Source organism: Diplotaxodon limnothrissa, linkage group LG16 (assembly GCF_057381915.1).
Source record: "Diplotaxodon limnothrissa isolate DT_005_m linkage group LG16, D_limnothrissa_male_GT1.1, whole genome shotgun sequence".
In the NCBI taxonomy this organism is placed as follows: domain Eukaryota; kingdom Metazoa; phylum Chordata; class Actinopteri; order Cichliformes; family Cichlidae; genus Diplotaxodon; species Diplotaxodon limnothrissa.
Window position 1 is genome coordinate 40762527 of NC_140611.1, and position 20841 is coordinate 40783367.

General features: G+C 44.6%; 1 protein-coding gene across 1 annotated transcript in view; it reads left to right on the top strand.

Annotated features, from left to right (window-relative positions):
• LOC146616724 (kinesin heavy chain-like) overlaps positions 1–20841 on the top strand; it is a 51570-nt gene that overhangs the window by 28086 nt on the left and 2643 nt on the right. Inside the window, exons 7-23 of the mRNA XM_085375232.1 lie at positions 3001–3088; positions 3183–3307; positions 3395–3499; positions 3643–3791; positions 3894–4042; positions 5990–6159; positions 9820–9888; positions 9967–10173; positions 11029–11175; positions 11257–11445; positions 11583–11700; positions 11814–11890; positions 11993–12102; positions 12305–12406; positions 12726–12786; positions 18098–18169; positions 18492–18596. Of these exons, the coding sequence (XP_085231358.1) occupies positions 3001–3088; positions 3183–3307; positions 3395–3499; positions 3643–3791; positions 3894–4042; positions 5990–6159; positions 9820–9888; positions 9967–10173; positions 11029–11175; positions 11257–11445; positions 11583–11700; positions 11814–11890; positions 11993–12102; positions 12305–12406; positions 12726–12786; positions 18098–18169; positions 18492–18596 (2043 nt within the window). The remainder of the gene's footprint in view (positions 1–3000; positions 3089–3182; positions 3308–3394; positions 3500–3642; positions 3792–3893; positions 4043–5989; positions 6160–9819; positions 9889–9966; positions 10174–11028; positions 11176–11256; positions 11446–11582; positions 11701–11813; positions 11891–11992; positions 12103–12304; positions 12407–12725; positions 12787–18097; positions 18170–18491; positions 18597–20841) is intronic.

Genomic DNA, 20841 nt, shown 5'->3' on the forward strand with positions numbered 1-20841 from the left:
GATGCCATATCTCACCTGCTCCACACATCCCTGAGTCACCTGGACACTGGCAGAGGGAATTATGTTAGGCTGCTGTTCGTGGACTACAGTTCAGCATTCAACACAATAATTCCCTCTAAGCTTTTCACCAAGTTGACGGATCTAGGACTCAGCTCATCACTGTGTCAGTGGATCCTCAACTTCCTCACAGACAGACCCCAATCAGTGAGGGTGGGAAAACAAGTCTCCCCCTCCATCTCACTCAGCACTGGAGTGCATCAGGGCTGTGTTTTAAGCCCCCTGCTGTACTCACTGTACACTTATGACTGTGTAGCCACATCCGACACCACCTCCATTGTCAAGTTTGCTGACGACACTGCTGTTGTGGGCCTGATCTCCGACAACATCGAGACGGCCTACCTGGAGGAGATTAGGAACCTGGAGACCTGGTGCCAGGAGAATAACCTCCTCCTAAACATCAGCAAGACTAAGGAGCTGATCGTGGACTTCACTACAAAGCAAGCGAGGAATTACAAACCCCTCATCATCAGTGGCACGCCAGTGGAGAGAGTGGACAGTTTCCGATACCTGGGTGTCCACATCACTCAGGACCTGTCATGGTCCTGCCACATCAACACCCTGGTTAAGAAAGCCCGTCAGCGTCTCTTCTTCCTCAGAAGACTTAGAGACTTCCATCTGCCACTGAAGGTGCTCAAGAACTTCTACTCCTGCACCATCGAGAGCGTCCTGACGGCAAACATCTGCACCTGGTTTGGGAACAGCACCAAGCAGGACAGACGAGATCTGCAAAGGGTGGTGCGCTCGGCAGAACGCATCATTCAATCAGAGCTCCCTGACCTGCTGTCCATCTACACCAAGCGGTGCAAGTCCAAAGCTAGGAAGATTATGATGGACCTCTCCCATCCCAACAATGGACTCTTCTCACTGTTGAGGTCTGGGAAGCGCTTCCGCTCCCTTAAGGCCAAAACAGAGAGAATGAGGAGGAGCTTCTTCCCCCAGGCTATTCGGGGCCTGAACCAGGTGTAGGACTGGACTCTCCCAAACACGTCACTATAAGACTGGACTCTCACACACGTCACCACACGCACCACCACACATTTCCTATAATCCTATAATTCCTATAATTTATAATCCTTATCTTTATAATCTCTTCTGCTATTTGCACATTCTTTACTGTAAATTCCTAAGTTAATTTGTAAATTTCTGTAGTAAACTGTAAATTGTAAATATTGTAAAACTTTTCTTCTGTCATTTAATGTGCATTGTACAGCTACAAGCATTTCACCCCCAATGTCATACTGTGTATGGTTATGTGTGTGTGACAAATAAAATTTGAATTTGAAAAAATTTGAAACTGCACAAATTGACAGAAACACTGAAGCAGCTCCACATTTTATTCTTATTGGACATGTATGTCCTATTTGTCAGGTGACAGGAGAACCATCACAAAGCTCAGAGAGTAATAGTGACACAAGATCACAGGTGAAACTGGATGATGACCTGGTGGTTCATGACTGTATTTGAAGCACATGTGTGACTGCATGTATGTGGAGTGTCTCACTGTTATTTATCAGGTGACAGAGGCAGCTCTGCCATGTTGTAGCTTGGACAGAGGTGAAGAGGCGAGGTCACTGGTGACTGACTGATGATTTTCTGCTATAGATTAACTAGTATTTATTATCATGACAATTGTTAGGCTGCTGATGTAAATTGATTCATTAGTGTATATTTGACAAAGAATCTGAATTGACATGTCTCACTTTTTATATGGAATATGGCTGAAGTAAACTAAAGTCTAAAATACTTAGTCATTTGTTTAATAGTAATTTAACATTATATAATTCACATATAAAACTATGAATTGTAATTTTTAAAAAGCATGTAGAATAGCATATGTAGGCAAGTATATTTCTCCTTTCTTTTAATCAAAGCAAAGACAAAAAGGAAAAAAATAAGAAACAGGGTTCGGTGGTTGAATCATCCGTCCCCAATTCCAAAACCAAATCTACGCCCTTGGTCCTCCCCCTTCCAGGAGACGTGATTTATGTCTTGGTTTTGCACCAAGACAGTTCAAGGGGGGATTATTGCTTGAGGATTTATTATAATGCACAGAGTCTACTTTCTTGGTCATGTTATCTGTGCTCCTTAGCTGTGTACTAGTTTGCTCATCGCCATTGTTTTGAATCAAAGGCAAGGTTGTTTCATTTCCACACAGTCCATTTGCCTCCACGTTTACTTCTAAGCGATGAATTTTTGTCTCCAGTACTGCAATCTTCTGCAGGAGGCTGTGGTAGTCATTTGTGGAGAGGGGAGGCATTTGTTGCTAGTTAGCCTAGCGGTTAGCACCTTTCCAGGCTATTGAGGCTGTTAGGTGCCCAGACGCTGTAATCAGGCTTCAGCTGTGTGTAGGCCACAAACATACAGAGCGCTGAAGATAAGGTAACTATAAAAATTTTGCTGTTTCTGTTAAGAACACTTTAGTCCTAATGATCTATAAATGACCAAAAGCTATTGCAGGTAAGCTCATGCGGGAAAAAAAGGGAAAAAAAACAGCATAAAAATCAATAAAAGAAGCAAAGCATTTAAAGAGCAAAGAGAGGAAGCATCCACACTCACAAAAAGGGGAGGTACAACCTTTGTGAGGAGCAGGTCATGTTTTCTGGATCTGGTTGTCACAGAAAACTCTGTTTTATTCTGGTGATTTTGAAAATGTTTAATTGTCATTATGCTTGATTCTGATCTGCTGATGAGTCACCGCTGGAAACGCAACACAACCGACCACATTCATTCAAGTTTCCACGTCTCCTTTATGGAGCTGTGGAACAGTAAGCTTTAATATTAAATTGATATATTATATTCGTTCAGTGTATGGAGAATTTTGTTTGTCTGCTGAGTCTCACAGGTGTGCTGTGGGTGCACGCCGCCTCCAAACAGCCATATTTACCGCATGTCTGCAGCGTCCTGCTGCTGATACTCTACTGATGTGTGTTTCATTGTCAGGGCTGCACGGAGCGCTTTGTTTCCAGTCCCGAGGAGGTGATGGACGTTATCGATGAAGGAAAAGCAAACAGACACGTCGCTGTGACCAGTAAGTCTTCACCTGTACGTGTGATACTTCCGCCCCGACCATCGTGTGTTTGTTCTCGGATCAGTTTACTGAATGGGGTTTCTTCTTCATGCAGACATGAACGAGCACAGCTCTCGCAGTCACAGCATTTTTCTGATCAACATCAAACAGGAGAACGTGGAGACGGAGATGAAGCTATCAGGGAAACTTTACCTGGTGGACCTGGCAGGCAGCGAGAAGGTCACACTACTCCATCACACTCAGTGAGCACCTGTTCTCTGTAAATTTCTGCTTGCTGACACCTGGATTGTGCTTTCTGCCATCCAGGTGAGTAAAACAGGAGCAGAGGGTGCCGTTTTGGATGAGGCTAAAAACATCAACAAGTCTCTCTCTGCTCTGGGGAACGTCATCGCTGCCCTGAGTGAAGGAACGGTGAGTCTTCATGTCTCCGATCTTCAGGTCTCTGACATGTATGCCTGAAATATTCTGGATTTAACTTGATTTGTTTGACAGAAACGTCACAGCTCACCTGATTTTCAGGTGAAGTGATTGTCACGTGTCTCGTGTGTCTCTAGAAAACCCACGTTCCATACAGAGACAGTAAGATGACCCGGATCCTTCAGGACTCTCTGGGTGGAAACTGTCGAACTACCATCATCATCTGCTGCTCGCCGTCTGTTTACAACGAGGCTGAAACAAAGTCCACGCTCATGTTTGGACAGAGGTACGGCAAGTCACCTGATCAGAGGAAAAAGCAGAGTACTGTGGTTGAAGTACGTCCTCCACAGATCTGAGTGTTTCTTCATTCCGCGTCCTGTTGTTTCAGAGCTAAAACCATAAAGAACACAGTGTCTGTGAACCTGGAGCTGACCGCCGAGGAGTGGAAGAAGAAGTATGAGAAGGAGAAAGAGAAGAACAGGAGTCTGAACATCATGATCCAGAAACTGGAGAATGAGCTGAAACGCTGGAGGAAAGGTGAAAAAAGATGTTACTTCAGGTTTTCACCTGGAGACGGCATTTATACTTCAATCTGCCTGCACACTCCAGACAGCTCAAAACCCACGATTGATATTGCTCTCTCTCACCGCTGGCACTCCCACAACTTTTTACTCAGAGCTACCGAATACCCATGTTGTCAAATAATCTGATTGGTTGATGTGGTGCATTTTTCACCAACAGCAAAGGGGGCATCATGTTTGTTTGTTTTTCAGTTTTCTTCCTGCACTAAATGTGACTATCCAGGAAACAGCTGTAAATGATGTATGTGCTTTAAAGTCCACAGTTTCCACAAAGGTGGAGTGAGACTGCATCTTGCTGCTACGTCATCTTAAATCTGTCACGTGTTTTGGAAGGCAGGTCATTTGGTGGTGGCACGAACGCATTCTGCACTTTAATTTTTTTCACATTTGGTTCTGGTACCAAAAGAGTTCGGTTAGAGAAAGATCATGATTTTTGCTGGACTCAACCCTCTGACATCAAACTACTCCTATCAGCAAGTCTCCCCACGTGACAGCCTCTGGTCATATATTCTGGCAGCTTTTCCTAAATGAGCTTTAATGATAAAAAAAACACTCATCCTTTAACATTTACCAGCTTTGTTCCAAAAGAAAGTTTAAAAGCTTTTTCTTCCTCCTGGAAGGTAAACGTCTGCCTCCATCTTTGTGTTACTTTAGTCTGTAAAGGTTTCACTTCAGGACTCTGAAGTAGGACAGAGCAATGTGGCCAAAAATATTTATCATGATATACATTTGAAAATTTGTGATAACGATATAACTGACGCGAGAAAAAATACTTTACAACTCCACAACTTTATTAGTGCAAACAATTATGCAAATTCCTCGCTGACAGTCTAACCAAAAGGCATTTCCAGTGGAAACTGGCCGACATAACCTCAGCATAACCATTTATAATATCCACAAAACTTAAAAAGAGGTTATACACACACAATACGGTAACATTATGTTGAAGCACAGTACATATTACACCTGTGGCTCCTGACTACGATGCCATAATGCTCCGACAATCCATCAAGCGGTGCGGCTTTGTAGCTTAGCAAAGTCATATTAAAACATTTTTGACAGATTTCTGAGCGCCGTGCACATAAAATCGGTTCGAGGTCAGTAAGCACAACCAGAATTCATACATAAGGCGCACTGTAGATTTTTTGAGAAAATTAAAGGATTTTAAGTGTGACTTATTTTCCGAAAAACACGGTAATAACGACGGCCCGCTAGCATGCTCTAACAAAAACTGTGCTTTGTTGTGTGTCTGACGGACAAAAGCTAAACCAGTTCCACACCACTGAAGTTGCAGCATTTTTACAAACCAGTTCTGGTTCATCTGATCAACGATCCGCTTTCGCCCTTCTCATTCTCTGCCATGCTTTTTCTGCCATGTGCTCATGAAAACAAAGGCACTGCGCATGCATGTATCACCATATTCTATTGCGATATTTCATTTTCTTATCATTGCCTAACATTATACCGGTTTTACCATGAACGGCATGATATGGCCCAGCCCTATTTTGAAGGTTTCCGTTTCAAGGTTTCCGTGTCACGCTTTGATCAGTTCTCTTTAAACTCGTTTTAGAGAAGGCAGTGACAGTACCAGGGAGCGTTTTACATGCAGCTATTCACCTGTCCACTAGAGGCTGCTATACTGTACACGTGGTATTAGTTTGTTTAGGAAAGCTGTCACTGTGAACCGTTTATGATGGAGAGTCTCTTAATATTTTGTCAGAGTGGAGCTGTTTGTGTCTGAGCCTTCATTTTGCGTCTGATTGAATTCCTGTTTAGTTTCTGTTGGCAGCTCACTGATAAGACTCTCAGCTGCAGCTCCGTCTCTTGTGATGTGAGCATGTGGCCAATGTTTTATTCATGGATCCTGATTTGATTCTATTATCAGTAATTTTGACTCCTCCAGGTGAGTCTGTACCTGTGGAGGAACAGCTGGGCAACAGAAACAAGAAGTGCAGCAGCGAGACAGCAGCAGCGATTGACAGCTTGGCTCCGCCCCCTGTCGCCCTGTCTGTGGAGGAGAAGTCGCAGTACGAGACTCTCATCACTGACCTGTACCAGCAGCTGGACGACAAAGTGAGTCGCACCTGTACCCTGTGTGAGGCCAAACTATTTAAAAGCTCAAAGACAGCAGTGCTTTTCTTTTAAAGCAGGGGTCCCCAATCCCAGTCCACGAGGGCCGGTGTCCCTACAGGTTTTAGATCTCACCCTGGGTCAACACACCTGAATCACATGATCATTACCAGGCCTCTGGAGAAGTTCAAGACATGTTGAGAAGGTAATTTATCCATTTAAATCAGCTGTGATGGATCAAGGACACATCTAAAACCTGCAGGGACACCGGCCCTCGTGGACTGGGATTGGGGACCCCTGTTTTAAAGGATTGTGGAGGTCTCATGACGGCAGCTTTGACTGCGGAACAAAAGATTTTTAAAAGGGATCACTACAGGTTTTCCCTTAGTCAGCAGTTGTCCCTCTCCTAGATCAGCTGGAGCTTTCTTTAGGCGCCTTCCCAGCTTTGACAAATGTCCAGCTGTGATAACCACATTTGCTCAGGGCCTTCTTGATGTAATGAACATCATATCAAAGAAACTGACCTCACAACCCAGTGTTAGTCAGTGGTGCTAGTTTCAGTCATTGTGCTAATGTCCTATTTATAAGGTTGGAAACCTGCAGTCAGCTGAGACTGAAGAGGCCCACCTGGGTAATGATGCAACGTTTCTCCCACTGAGAACATCCGGATGAGCACAATCAACCTTTGGAATCTTTAGTGAAGGTTACAAATGATCTTCTTGTGGCCTCTGACAGTGGACTCATCTCTGTGCTTGTCCTGCTAGACCTCAGTGCAGCGTTCGATACTGTCGACCATAATATCCTATTAGAGCGATTAGAACATGCTGTAGGTATTACAGGTACTGCACTGCAGTGGTTTGTATCATATCTATCTAATAGACTCCAGTTAGTTGATGTAAATGGAGAGTCCTCTTCACACACTGAGGTTAATTATGGAGTTCCACAGGGTTCAGTGCTAGGACCAGTTCTGTTTACATTATACATGCTTCCCTTAGGCAATGAGCATCTGCATTTTAAAATTGGCTTCACCGCTGCTACAAAAAAGTAAGAAACACTTAGTAACAATAAATAATTACTGTAAAAGTAGAACAGTCAAAGTCTGATTCTGCCTTTCTAACCTGGATTTCATTCATTATTTTCTCCAGGTAGTTCTAAACACTCTGGATTCTCTGATTAGTTCAGCTGCCATTCCTCTGCTGCTCTGCACCGCTTCGGTCATAGACTCCCGCTCTGACCCACCCTGTCACCATCACCTACATATTTATTGATCAGTCACAAATAGCTAGCTCTTAGTCATGTTAAAGCAGCTTTTACATCAAAATGTATGTCAATAATTGTGTTGCTAGGCAACACCTCTGTAGTGGATAATTTATGCCGGGTCAAAACATCCTCTCCACTTCTAGGTTATAGTGGTCATAATTATTTGTCTTTGGATCCCACACACCCAAAATTCAGTATTTGATGAGTAAGTCCATTTTAGAAAAATCGGGAAATATGAGATGATAGGGTTTTATTTTAACAAGGTAACAGTAAAATAATAATAATAATAATAATAATAATAATAAACTTTATTTATAAAGCACACTTAAAAACCAAGGGTATGCCAAGGTGCTTAACAAGTAAAATAGAGTATATGAGGAGGATAATAGAAATAGGACCAAAGCAAGTACTAAATATGCAAGCAGAAAACTGTCACTAATACATAGGAAAGCAACAGGTACAGAGCAAACAAGAATTTAAATGAGCATACAAGTGCGTGATATAAAATCATAAAAGAAATATTAACTAGAGGGAAAGGCAAGATTGAATAAGTGGGTTTTTAGTCGTGATTTGAACAGTGCAATGGAATCAGATGCGCGGAGGTCGAGAGGAAGGGTGTTCCACAGTACCGGGGCAGCCAGAGCAAACGCACGGTCACCCCGAGACTTCAGTCGAGATCTGGGTTGGGTCAGAAGTAGTTGAGTGGCAGATCTGAGTGTTCTAGCAGGAGTATGTGGTTTGAGAAGTTCACTAAGATAACTTGGCGCTAATTTATTAATAGTTTTGAAAGTAAGAAGTAATATTTTAAATTGAATACGGTACTTTATGGGCAGCCAATGCAGGCTAGCTAGGACAGGGGTAATATGGCAAAATTTCCTGGTACCTGTTAAAAGGCGGGCTGCTGCATTTTGGACTGTTTGCAGTCTAAGAAGAAGAGAAGAGGGAAGACCATAGTACAAGGAGTTACAATAATCCAACCTGGAGGTCACAAAAGCGTGAATAAGCTTCTCCAGGTCCTCATGCGGAATATAATGCCTAGCCTTAGAGATAAGGCGCAGTTGGTGGAAGCTAGATCTCACTACAGCAGACACTTGCTTATCGAGTTTGAGCGAGCTATCCAGCAGTACACCCAAGTTACTGACATAGTCACAAGAAAAACTAGCAAAGGAACCCAGGGCAGCACAGAGTTGGGCACGAGGGATTTTACTGTTGAACACCACAATCTCAGTCTTCTTATCATTTAAAACGAGGGAATTACTCAGGAACCATTCTTTGACCTCCCGCATGCATTCTTGAAAGTAGTGCAGGGACACAGCAAGGTCGTCAGTAAGTTCAAAATAAATCTGTATGTCATCGGCATAACAGTGGAAGGCGATATTGTATTTTTCAAAGATTGCACCTAAAGGGAGCAAATACAATGAGAAGAGAATAGGGCCTAAAACTGATCCTTGAGGCACACCACAACAGACCGGAGCGGAGGAAGAGGAGAAGGTGCCTAAGTGAACTGATAAGGATCTATCAGCGAGGTATGATTTAAACCAGTCGAGGGCAGTGCCTCTAATACCCACAGTGTGCTCAAGTCTTAGTAATAAAATGTTATGCTCTACCATATCAAAGGCCAAAGAGAGGTCCAGTAAAACTAGGACCATAGAGCGTCCAGTATCAGTGATTACAAGAATATCATTAAGAACTCTAACCAATGCTGTTTCAGTGCTATGCAATGGCTTAAAGGCAGATTGAAATTTCTCAGCAATATTGTTCGTGTCCAAGTACGCCTGGAGCTGGGAGAGAACTAGTCTCTCCAGGATTTTGGACAAGAACGAAAGCTTAGAGATCGGTCTATAGTTTGAAAGGTCATAACAGTCAGAATTTCTTTTTTTAAGAATCGGGTGGACTACAGCATGCTTAAAGGACAAAGGAACACAGCCTGAGAGCAAGGAAAAGTTCATAAGAAATAGGATACTAGGTCCGATTACATCAAAACAGTCCTTAGCTAAACAAGATGGAAGAATGTCAAGCACAGTATTGGTGTTATTCATTTGAGCAACTAGCCGCTTAAGAGTCAAAAGTGACACAGGCTCAAACTGGTGGAAAGTTGAAATGCACTCAGGAATGGGGAGAGGATATAAAGCAGGGGGGAGGGAGGACTTAAGAGATGAGACCTTTTTTAAAAAGTGATGCCAAGGGATCAATGGACAGTCCACGCCAAAATTCCAGCATGTGCAGTAACCCCGGAAAGCATGCAGTGTCTTCTGGATAGTGTGTGAAATTATCTGTTGTCACAAGTTGCATGAATGGGCCAGATCTTGTCTGGTTTTGTACAGTCAGTCTTCTTAACGCCTGCTGTGGTAACTAGCTGGAAGACATGTTTAAATCATTAAACTCTGTCTGATTGATGTTTAGGATGATGAGATCAACCAGCAGAGTCAGATGTCTGAGAAACTCAAACAGCAGCTGATCGACCAGGATGAGGTGAGTCTCACCTGAGTGTTACATTCCATACTATCCACTGATCGATGGATCACAGGTTAATCAATAGCTCTCCACCAGCTGCTGGCATCTATCCGCCAGGACTATGAGCGGCTGCAGGAGGAGCTGTCCCGCCTGCAGAGGGAAAGCGATTCAGCTAAAGAGGAGGTGAAAGAGGTGTTGCAGGCGCTGGAGGAGCTGGCTGTCAACTATGACCACAAGAGTCAGGAGGTGGAGAATAAGAACCGCTGCAATGAACAGCTGAACGACGAGCTTGCTCACAAAACTGTGAGTCCACAGTCAGAGGGATGGATGGATGTTTGAATGGATGCATGGATGGATTTTTGGATGGATGGATTTTTGGATGGATGGGGGTGGATGGATGTTTGGATGCATGGATGGATTTTTGGATGGATGGATTTTTGGATAGATGGATGAATTGATGTTTTGATGGATGGATGGATTTTTGGATGTTTGAATGAATGGATGGATTTTTGGATGTTTGGATGGATGGATGGATTTTTGGATGGATGGATTTTTGGATGGATGGGGGTGGATGGATGTTTGGATGCATGGATGGATTTTTGGAAGGATGCATGGATGGATTTTTGGAAGGATGCATGGATGGATGCATGGATGGATTTTTGGATGGATGGATGGATGGATGGATGGATGGATGGATGGATTTTTGGATGCATGGATGGATTTTTGGAAGGATGCATGGATGGATGCATGGATGGATTTTTGGAAGGATGCATGGATGGATGCATGGATGGATTTTTGGATGGATGGATGGATTTTTGGATGGATGGATGAATTGATGTTTGGATGGATGGATTGATTTTTGGATTTTTGAATGAATGGATGGATTTTTGGATGGATGGATTTTTGGATGTTTGGATGGATGGATTTTTGGATGGATGGATTTTTGAATGTTTGGATGGATGGATGGATTTTTGGATGGATGGATTTTTGGATGGATGGGGGTGGATGGATGTTTGGATGCATGGATGGATTTTTGGAAGGATGCATGGATGGATTTTTGGATGCATGGATGGATTTTTGGAAGGATGGATGGATTGATGTTTGGATTGGATGGATGTTTGGATGGATGGATGTGTAATGAACCTGCTGTGTTTCCAGGTCAGTCTGGAGGCTGTTCAGAGGGAGCTGTCCTCCCTGCAGGAGCTCAGCTCTCATCATAAGAGGAGGTCAGCGGAGATCGTCACTTTGCTGCTCAGAGACCTCAGTGAGATCGGCAGTGTTCTCGGAACCACCGAGCTCAAAGCTGTGAGCCTCAAACTAGTTCTTCTTCTCATCTACTTCTACTTTTCATGTGTCTGAAAACAAACTCTGATTCTGTCTCTTCAGATGACTGAAGTGAGTGGAGTGATGGAGGAAGAGTTCACCTCTGCCCGACTCTACATCAGTAAGATGAAGTCTGAAGTCAAATCTCTGGTGAACCGCAGCAAACAGTTGGAGGTCAACCTGACAGAAAACACCTGCAAGATGAAGGCGAATGAGAAGGAGCTGAGCACGTGCCAGCTGCTCGTGTCGCAGGTGAGACAAATACAAACTGAGACACACACACACACACACACACACACACACACACACACACACACACACACAGCCTGTCTGAACAGGTGTGATGATAAATTCACCTGTGCTGTTTGTTTGTGTGTCTGCTTGTGCAGCTCCGGGCAAAGCTGGGGTCTCTCACCGATGACCTCCAGAAGGTGGAGCAGAAGAAGAGGCAGCTGGAGGAGAGTCAGGATGCTCTGATGGAGGAGGTCGCCAAGCTCCGCGCTCAAGGTAATACTGCCATGGTTACAGGAAACAGTAAACTCTGATTGGCTAATTTTTAAAAATCCATCACAGGTGAACAGGTAGAAACAATAAGAGACTCTGTGTTTGTGTGTGAGCAGGTCAAATGCACGAGCTGACAGTGATGGACAAAGAGAAAGAACACATGAGCCAGCTGAAGGATGTTGTGGAGATGAAGGTAAACATGGCGTGACGTCACTGTGAGCAAAGTAACAATCAACAGTCTGTCAAAGCTAAATCAGTGATAGAGGTGATGGAAGTGTCGCTGTGTGTTCTATAGAGAACGCTGGAGGAACAGATGGAGAACCACCGGGAGGTTCATCACAAACAGCTGAGTCGACTCCGAGATGAGATCGATCAGAAACACAGAGACGTCGACCGACTCAAAGAGTGAGTTATTGATTATTATTGATTGATTATTGATATTACTAATTACTGAGTGATTGAGCTGCTCTCAGACTCTTCTCAGCTGTTCTGGGTTCAGTCACATCGTTCATTTTAAAGAGATTTGTTATTGGTCAGATTTTTGCTTCAAGCATGTGTTTTGTCAGAGTGTCGAGCCGGCTGTTTCCAGCTTCTTTGTTTCTTTCAGCGTGAATCAGGCTCTGCAGCTGGAAAACAGGAAGCTTCAGTCTGACTTGGACAAACTGAGAGCAGAGGATCAGAACAAAGACCAGAAGCTTCAAAAGCTCATGTACGTTTGTCCCTCTGTTCTTGCAGTCGCCTCAAACATCGTGATTGAGGTTTTAGCGCCATCAGACATGGTTGTGTCCACATTCAGTTCACGATATAATCTGTGACGTCTAAGTGTGTCAGACAGAAATCATATATTTATTTATCATGTTATTTTTCTCATTTAAACTCCTGCGCCGCTCAGATGACATCATTGCATCATGTTGCCTCCTTCTGCTTCCACCTACCGTTTCTCTGACCAATCAGTGAACTCACATTAACAGGCAGTGGGTGTAAACGGAGTTCAGGTGGGTCATGCTAAACTCTGCTTGTGTCTTCAGGTTTGTGAACGAGAAGAGAGAACAAGCCAAAGAAGACCTGAAGGGTTTGGAGGAGACAGTGGTATGAGATTGTATTTTCACTGGCATAGATGCTCAGGGTCCAGAAGTGCTTCTGTGCAGCACCACAGTGGGTGTTACATCAATCTATGACTGAAGTGCAGATTTTCAATTCAACTAAAATTTTATATGAACTGTTGAAATGCGTGCTCAATCATCCAGATAAGGAAATCCATAAAAGTTGATTCTGTTTATCTTCTCTTTATGTATTATTGTAGGTCTACATTACAAGATAAAGCGCCTTGAGGCGACTGTTGTTGTGATTTGGCGCTGTATAAAGGATTACTCCTGAAAGTCTGCAAATAAGCTCTTCAGTTAAGGGCCTCCAATTCAATTTTTCAATTTCATTTCGTCATCAGGACGCTACAACACAGAGCAAACACCATCCCCACAGACACAGCGGCCAGGGAGGCAGAAGAACATCAAGAAGGCCCTGAGTAAATGTGGTTATCCCAGCTGGACTTTTGTCAAAGCTGGGAAGGCGCCAAAAGAAAGCTCCAGCTGATCCAAGAGAGAAGGACAACCGCTGCCTAACAGAAAACCTGTAGTGATCATGTACGTGTCAGGAGTATCAGTACAGTTGAGGCGCATTTTTCCTAAACACCGGTTCTCTGGGGCTTTCAAGCCCCAAAACATGTTGCGCCAGAAATTGGTCCACCCCAAGGATCGGGTCCCCCGACACAAACAGAGTAACAGAGTGTACGCTGTTAAGTGCAGGGGGATTGCCAGGATTTATAAATCGGAGAAACCAAAAAACCTCTGGTGAAGCGGATGGCACAACATAGAAGAGCCACCTCGTCAGGCCAGGACTCTGCAGTCTTCTTGATGCATGCAATCAATAACTTAACTGCTTAAATAACTTTAGGCCTGTGGCCCTCAAACCAATTGTGAGTAAATGCTTTGAGCAGCTGTTTTTGTAGCACATCAAGGACATTCTCCCAATAAACCCAGATACCCTTCAATTTGCATACAGAACCAGTCTATCCATCTCCACCACCCACCACCTTATGCTGTCACACCTGGAGAGGAAAACACCACAGTCACTGACTTCAACCACTTTTAACACAATCATCCCACACCAGCTGGTGGAGACACTGATGCTTCCAGGTGTGGACACTGCAACCTGCAACTGGGTTCTCAGCTTCCTGACAAAATTCAATTCAGCTTTATTTATACAGCCCCAAATCACAACAACAGTCGCCTCAAGGCGCTTTATATTGTAAGGTAGACCCCACAATAATACATACAGAGAAAACCCCAACAATCATATGACCCCCTATGAGCAAACACTTTGGTGACAGTGGGAAGGAAAAACTTTTAACAGGAAGAAACCTCCGACAGAACCAGGCTGAGGGAGGGGCGGGGCCATCTGCTGCGACTGGTTGGGGTGAGAGAAGGAAAACAGGATAAAGACATGCTGTGGAAGAGAGACAGAGATTAATAACAGATATGATTCAGTGCAGAGAGGTCTGTTAACACATAGGTTGTGTCCAAATTCACGGGCTGCATCCTCCTGAGGACGCATTTGTAGTCCGATTACGTCACAGCGACGTGACGAAGGCTGTCCACCCTGTGTAGAGCTTTCCTCTCTGCCTCAGTGCAGTTTCTGTGCCACACGTTGATGCCAGAGCACAGAACATTCTCCACCGCACATCTGTAAAAGGAGATGAGGACTGAGCTCTCAAGTCTCGCACATCTCAGCCGCCTCAGGAAGTAGAGCCTCTGGTGAGCCTTCCTGATCAGGCTGGAAGTGTTTTTCCAAATGAGGTTGCTATCTAGGTACATACCCAGGTACTTGTAGCTGGGTACTACTTCGACTGCAGATCCTCCGACGTGCAGGGGTGTGTGTGTGTGTGTGTGTGTCTTCCCCTCCTCAAGTCCACAGTCATCTCCTTCATCTTCTTCTCATTTAAGCAGAGATTGTTTTTCCTGCACCAGTCCTCTAAGTGTTCCACCTCCTTCCTGTAGCCGGTCTCATCATTGTTGGTGATGCAACCAACCACAGCTGCAAACCTTACAATATGACAGCCTGGATGGTTGGGTGAGCAGTGTGAACAGGAGGGGACTTAGCACACTCGTGTTAGGATCCTCAAAGCGGGCGCAGAACTGGTCGAGAGCCTCAGGCAGAGAAGGATCCCTGGGGCATTGTGTATCCCTAGTTTTGTAGTCAGTGATGCACTTACCCCTCCACATACTGCGTGGATCCTGGGAAGAAAAATAACAGTCTATCTCCTGTGTGTATGTGGCTTTGGCTCTCGTGACGCCTGCAGTCATTTCTCTTCTAGCCCTCCTGAGTTCCTGTGCGTCACCAGACCTGAAGGCGGCTTTCAGCAGGGCATGGACTTCTTCTTTGTTTTCTTTCCCGCCTGTCCCGTTTGGCTCTTTTGCCATCAGAATTATTGTCTAAAGGCAAAGAAAGATGCCCAACGGATTTACTTTACCAGATTGACCATCCCAGCCTTGCCGTGTTGGTCTATTTGATTTACCTTTGCTTTTATTGTTTATTTTATTTTATTTTCACTTGCTACACTTGGGACAGACTTGACTGGGGAAAAGAAAAGGGAGAAAGAAAGAGGGGGAAAAAAACAGCGGGGAAGATGAACGGTGATAAAGGGCAAAAAACAAAAACCAACAAAAAAAACAGACAAAAAATACAATCACCTGGATCACCTGTTGAGAAAGAAAAAAGAGAAAACAAGCAAAAAAAGAGAGCAACATAATAAACAACATCATGATGATCTATGTGAATATAACAGTAAATATTAAACATTATTGTGCAGCACGTAAGATCGACAGCGCACAGTGTGCTTTGAGGTAGGAGCCAAAAAGGGTGTAGTTTGTGGGTGTGATCACCCGTGTGTACACCTGTGAGCATGGACGCGCTTGTATTTAACAGGTTCCTTCATGTAATGATCTGCTAGACGGTGTGGGGGGCCACAGCCCCGTCCTCCAGGGCATAAAGCAGGTATGGAGGAGATCCAGGCTCCAGACATCCAGAGGCCCCCAGAACACAAGAGACCAAGGAAGACCAACAGAGGGGCAGCCGCGCCACTGTCCCAGAAAGAGCTGAGGAGAGTCCCAGATGAGGGCTCACTCAGCAGCCGCGGAGCAGAAGCCAGAGGGGGTTGCAGTGACGTGCCCGTGAGCTCCGCCGGCAGCCAGCTGCGCCAAAGTGACCGAGCCCCAGCCGAGAGGCCGAGGGCACCCCACCCCCGAAGGGGCCCGAGCGAGCCCCAGGCCCCGACAAGCAGCCACCAAGGAGTGAGCCGGTGTGTACCTGGACGCCCATCCCCGGACACAAAGAACCACCAACGCACCGATGTCTGAGGGCGTCTGCCACTGGCAGGGGGAGTGGTGGTGGGAGATAGGCCTCCATACCTTGGAGGGCCTGAGATGTCCCCAGAGAGGTGGCGTCTGATACCCAACCTGACATATAGACACAGACATACAGGCACACAGATACAAACATCCATCCCCACCCTCATGCTCTCATATGCACTTACTCCACACTCAACCAACGTGGAGACAGACATAAAGAGACGCTGTACACACGATCACACTCCCCAAGCGTACTCTAAGCCCCGGGTCTAGGTACCCTTGCCCCTGGAGGGGGAAACTGCACCCAGACCCAGGTGGTGTTACCCTTTTCCCTGGGGTGGAGAGAAGCAGACCGCCCCGACTCCGCAGCAGCAGGGAGGCCCCACACTCCAGACCCCAGTCGGACAGCCAACTCCTCCTCCTAGCCCCCCCCCCCCCCCCCGCTCCTACAGGCAACAGAGAATGGGGGGGCAGATTGAGAGGTGGGCAACGACGCCAGGGGTGAGGTTGTACACCCTGCTGGTCTTCTGGATGCCGTGTAGCGTGCCCGCCCCCAAGGTCCTATATGTATGTGTTATGAGAGTGTGAGTAATGTGAATGTCTAAGTTGTGAGATAAAATTAAAGCACAGGCGGCCAGAAGGGGACGGGGGGACGGGGGGGATGCCTCCCCTGACCCCTGGTGACACACCTTTACCCAAAGGCCTTGCATGTGTGGGTGATTGTGGTGGAGCGGGAAGAGGGAGGCAGCCGGAGATGGGGAGGGAAGGAAGGGAGGGGCAAGTGGCCCCACCCTGTGCAGAGTCACCGTCACTGGGGCACACAGTGATGGTTTTTAGTGTGGTTTGGAGCGTCGTAGTGGGGGATGGTAGGCAGAGACCAGCATAATACAGATGTGGTCTGAGAGGCTGAGGTGGGGCGGGGTACTGCTCTGTATGCATCTCGCATGTTGGTATAAACATGGTCCAGCGTGTTATTTCCCCGTGTCGGTATGGTGACATGCTGATAAAACCTTGGTAAGATGTCTGTCAGGTTTAAGTGGTTAAAATCCCCAGCCACTACCTAAAAACCTTCCAGGTGCCTATTCTGAAGCGAGCTGATGTGATGGTGTAGCTCCTTCAGTGCGTTGTTAGCATTAGCATGCGGTGCTATGTAGGTTGCTATGACAAAAAACTCCAAAAACTGAGAAGGTGAATAGAATGGGAGACTTTTCACAGTCATGAGTTCTACATCCTGAATTGAATTGACTGAAGCCTAATCTTGAAAGTAAGATAGTGTCTGTCTCCTGAATCCAAACTGGAAGCTGGTTCCACAGAAGAGGGGCCTGAAAACTGAAGGCTCTGCCTCCCATTCTACTTTTAAATACTCTAGGAACAACAAGTAGGCCTGCAGAGCGAGAGCGAAGTGCTCTAATAGGGTGATATGGTACTACAAGGTCATTAAGATAAGATGGGGCCTGATTATTTAAGACCTTGTATGTGAGGAGCAGGATATTGAATTCAAAATGGCAGCCACAGATGAAAAACCATCTCAGTCAGCACACCTCAGGGGTGTGTCCTGAGCTCGCTGCTGTTTAGACTGTTTACACATGACTGTACAGTCAGATCCAGCACCAACCACATTGTGGTTTCCAGATGACATGTCAGTGCTCGGTCCCATCAGTTACGGCGTTTAGTCCGTTTACAGAAAGGACATGAAGCAGCTTGAAGTCAGGTGTAGATCCAAAAGTCACAATCAATGTGGACAAAATGAAAGAGAGTGATTTCAGGAGGCCCGGCAAAGATCACCACACAGACCTCACCACAAATGGTGCTGCTGTGGACAGGGTGAGTAGTGTTTAGTTCCTGGGTATACTTTTGTTAAACGTCTGAAAGTCTACTCTTCAGTCACATGCTGGATTCTTGGTTTCCTCTGTGATGATGTACAGAAGCAAAATGATAAAGTCCAAAATGTCTTACTGCTGATGTGAGACCAGCTGAGTCTCTGTTTCCTCCAACAGGCCAAAGAGCTGCAGATGCTCAACGACCTTCGCAAACTCTTCATCGACGACATCGGAGCTCGAATCAAGAATGTAAGAATAAAAAGTAGCTTTACTTTGAGATTCAGAGCAGCAGAGCTTTGATTCGTCACACAATTGCTGATGTCACTTCCTGCTTTGAATGGTGTCGCTGCTCCAGGTTTACAATAAGCTCATTTATCATTTTCCAGCTTATTTACATTCAAATTTAATAAAGTTTAAAGAGTACCATTGCGACATTGCATTTCCACTGATGTTAACCTAACTGATCTGCCTCAGTCCATTTTGTGAGGAGTTTTAGGGATCAGTGTGTGTGTGTGTGTGTGTGTGTGTGTCCGTCCAGTGATAAAGTCTCATGTGTTATTGTCATGATCAGAGTTCAGAGAATGACAGCGATGAGGCTGGTGGCAGTTTGGCTCAGAGACAGAGGATCGTCTTCTTAGAAAATAACTTGGAGCAGCTCAGCAGGGTCCACAAGCAGGTGAGTGATCTCACCTAGTCTCTAAGCCCTACCCACAGGGTCACCCTCAACTGGTGTCTCCCCCATTGGAAGTTTGTGTTTCAGTTTTTAAAACCAGGATCTTTAGTGTGGGTCTGTCATTGACAGGTCACTCTGTGATTGGATGTTTGCTGATGTTGTGTTTGTTGGCAATTATTTCTTGAAATATGACAGAGTACAGATCCTGCAGTGAAGCTTGTGTCTCCAGCTGTGATCCTCTGTGTGACCATGTGAATGAGAAGCAGTCTCTCAGGTATAATAGTGCATAAAAGCCTAAGAATTTAGACGTGTAGACAGTGTAGAAGCTTCCAGGTGAAGGGACACTAAGTCCTATGATAAGGTGGAGACTTAGGCAGTGATGGGAATAACGGCATGTGATTACAAGTAACGCCGTTAATTTTTTCAGTAACGACTAATCTAACTAATTACTATTTCTATCGTAACGCAGTTACCGTTACTAACAAGAAAATGCGGTGGCGTTACTATTTTTCAACAAACAGACGGTTGAAGCTGTGTTCAGTTGACCACATCTTATATCAGTTGCATGGAAATAGCTGTAAGTAATGTGGGCGCTACAGCTTTCAGCAGCTCCGCACGTTCCCGCTGACAGCAATCACTTTCTGCCTGATGATCACTTTTTCTCACAACACCTGCAGCTTAGGGTGCAAAACAATCGCACGAGTGCTGCTGTTTGACTGAGGAAGAATAAAGTAGTCGTGGTAAGCCAATCACATGACCACTTAAAGACAAAGCAACAAGGTGACATATACCCAGAGGTGGGTCGAGTGTCCAAAAATTGTACTTAAGTAAGAGTAGCATTACTTTAAAATATTATTACTCAAGTAAAAGTGAAAAGTAGTCTTCAAAAATGTTACTCAAGTAAGAGTAAAAAAGTACTTGGTGAAAAAACTACTCAAGTAGCGAGTAACTGTTTGAAATGTCTGATTTATTTTATAAATAAATGCTATCAGACAAACAAAAATAAATATACAAATTTTAGTATTTTCAACAGGAATATATGTAAAAACATCAACAAAATTTTTTCCAGATTTCAGTTTTTCACAACATAAAGCTTTTTTTCACCAATACCTACAGTAAATAATATAAACATATAAACAGTGCAAACAATTTCCAGTGACAAGATATGCTGTAAACTTTATATTAATTTTTGGAGATGTTTTTTACTAACTCTTGTTGAAAAACAAAATCCTGTCATTCATATCCCGCACAAACAGTTTGCAATGAATTCCAGATTAAGTTTAAAATAAGAATGCGTGCAAGGCTAAGCAGTGCTAGCCAATAGATCCTCCTGTTTGGCTGTTACTCTGGGAAAAGACGAAAGACGGTGATGGAAGCGTGACTGGAGCTGCGATGTAGCCTATATAATATTTATATTGTACGAACGTGATAATTATGTATTTTGTAATAACGTGATATTATATTGTTCAAACGTGAAAGGTATATTGTTAGAACAATATACTTTTCTATTTTTCTTTTGGCTGGGTGGCAGCTCTACGCTTCCGTATCCAAGGCTTTTCAATGTGACCTCACAAAATTGTGACGACTACAACAACCATGAAAAGAGTTGGATGGACATTGCTGCTCAATCACAGCTGCCTGGTCAATGTTTTTCATTAGTAATTTAGCAAAGTTGACAGTGGTGTGTGTGTGTGTGTTTGTGTGTGTGTGTGTGTGTGTGTGTGTGTGTGTGTGTGTGTGTCTGTAAGACGGAGAGAGGGAGAGCGAGAGACAGATTTTGTATGATAAGCTTCATGTTATGGACGCACAGTTTGAGCACTCAGGTCGCATCAGAGCATCAGGCCGTGTGAGACCCTACATCGTGACCTATGAACTTCTAACCCCTGCAATTCAATTGTACAGTTTGAGCAGGAGCTGAATAATGCGACGGGAAAAAATCGCACAGTGTTTGCCCAGCTTAATGCAGACTGTTTAAACTAAACAAGCTGCTGCTTCACATAATAAACCCTGTCAGCTGCAGTATTGCCTTCTGTTTTAACAGTTAAAGCAGTAGAGACGAGCTGTTTGCATGTGCGTGGAACTCTAGCGTCATTAAACAGGCTAGCTGTTAGCTTATACAAACTTGTCTCTCTACAACGTAGCGCCGAAAATATGACTCGCAGCTTGAGCTCGACACAGCTGCTGTAACATAAGACTGACATCCAGCTAACCACAGCTAAAAAGATATTTAGAGAAAACTTACCGTTTC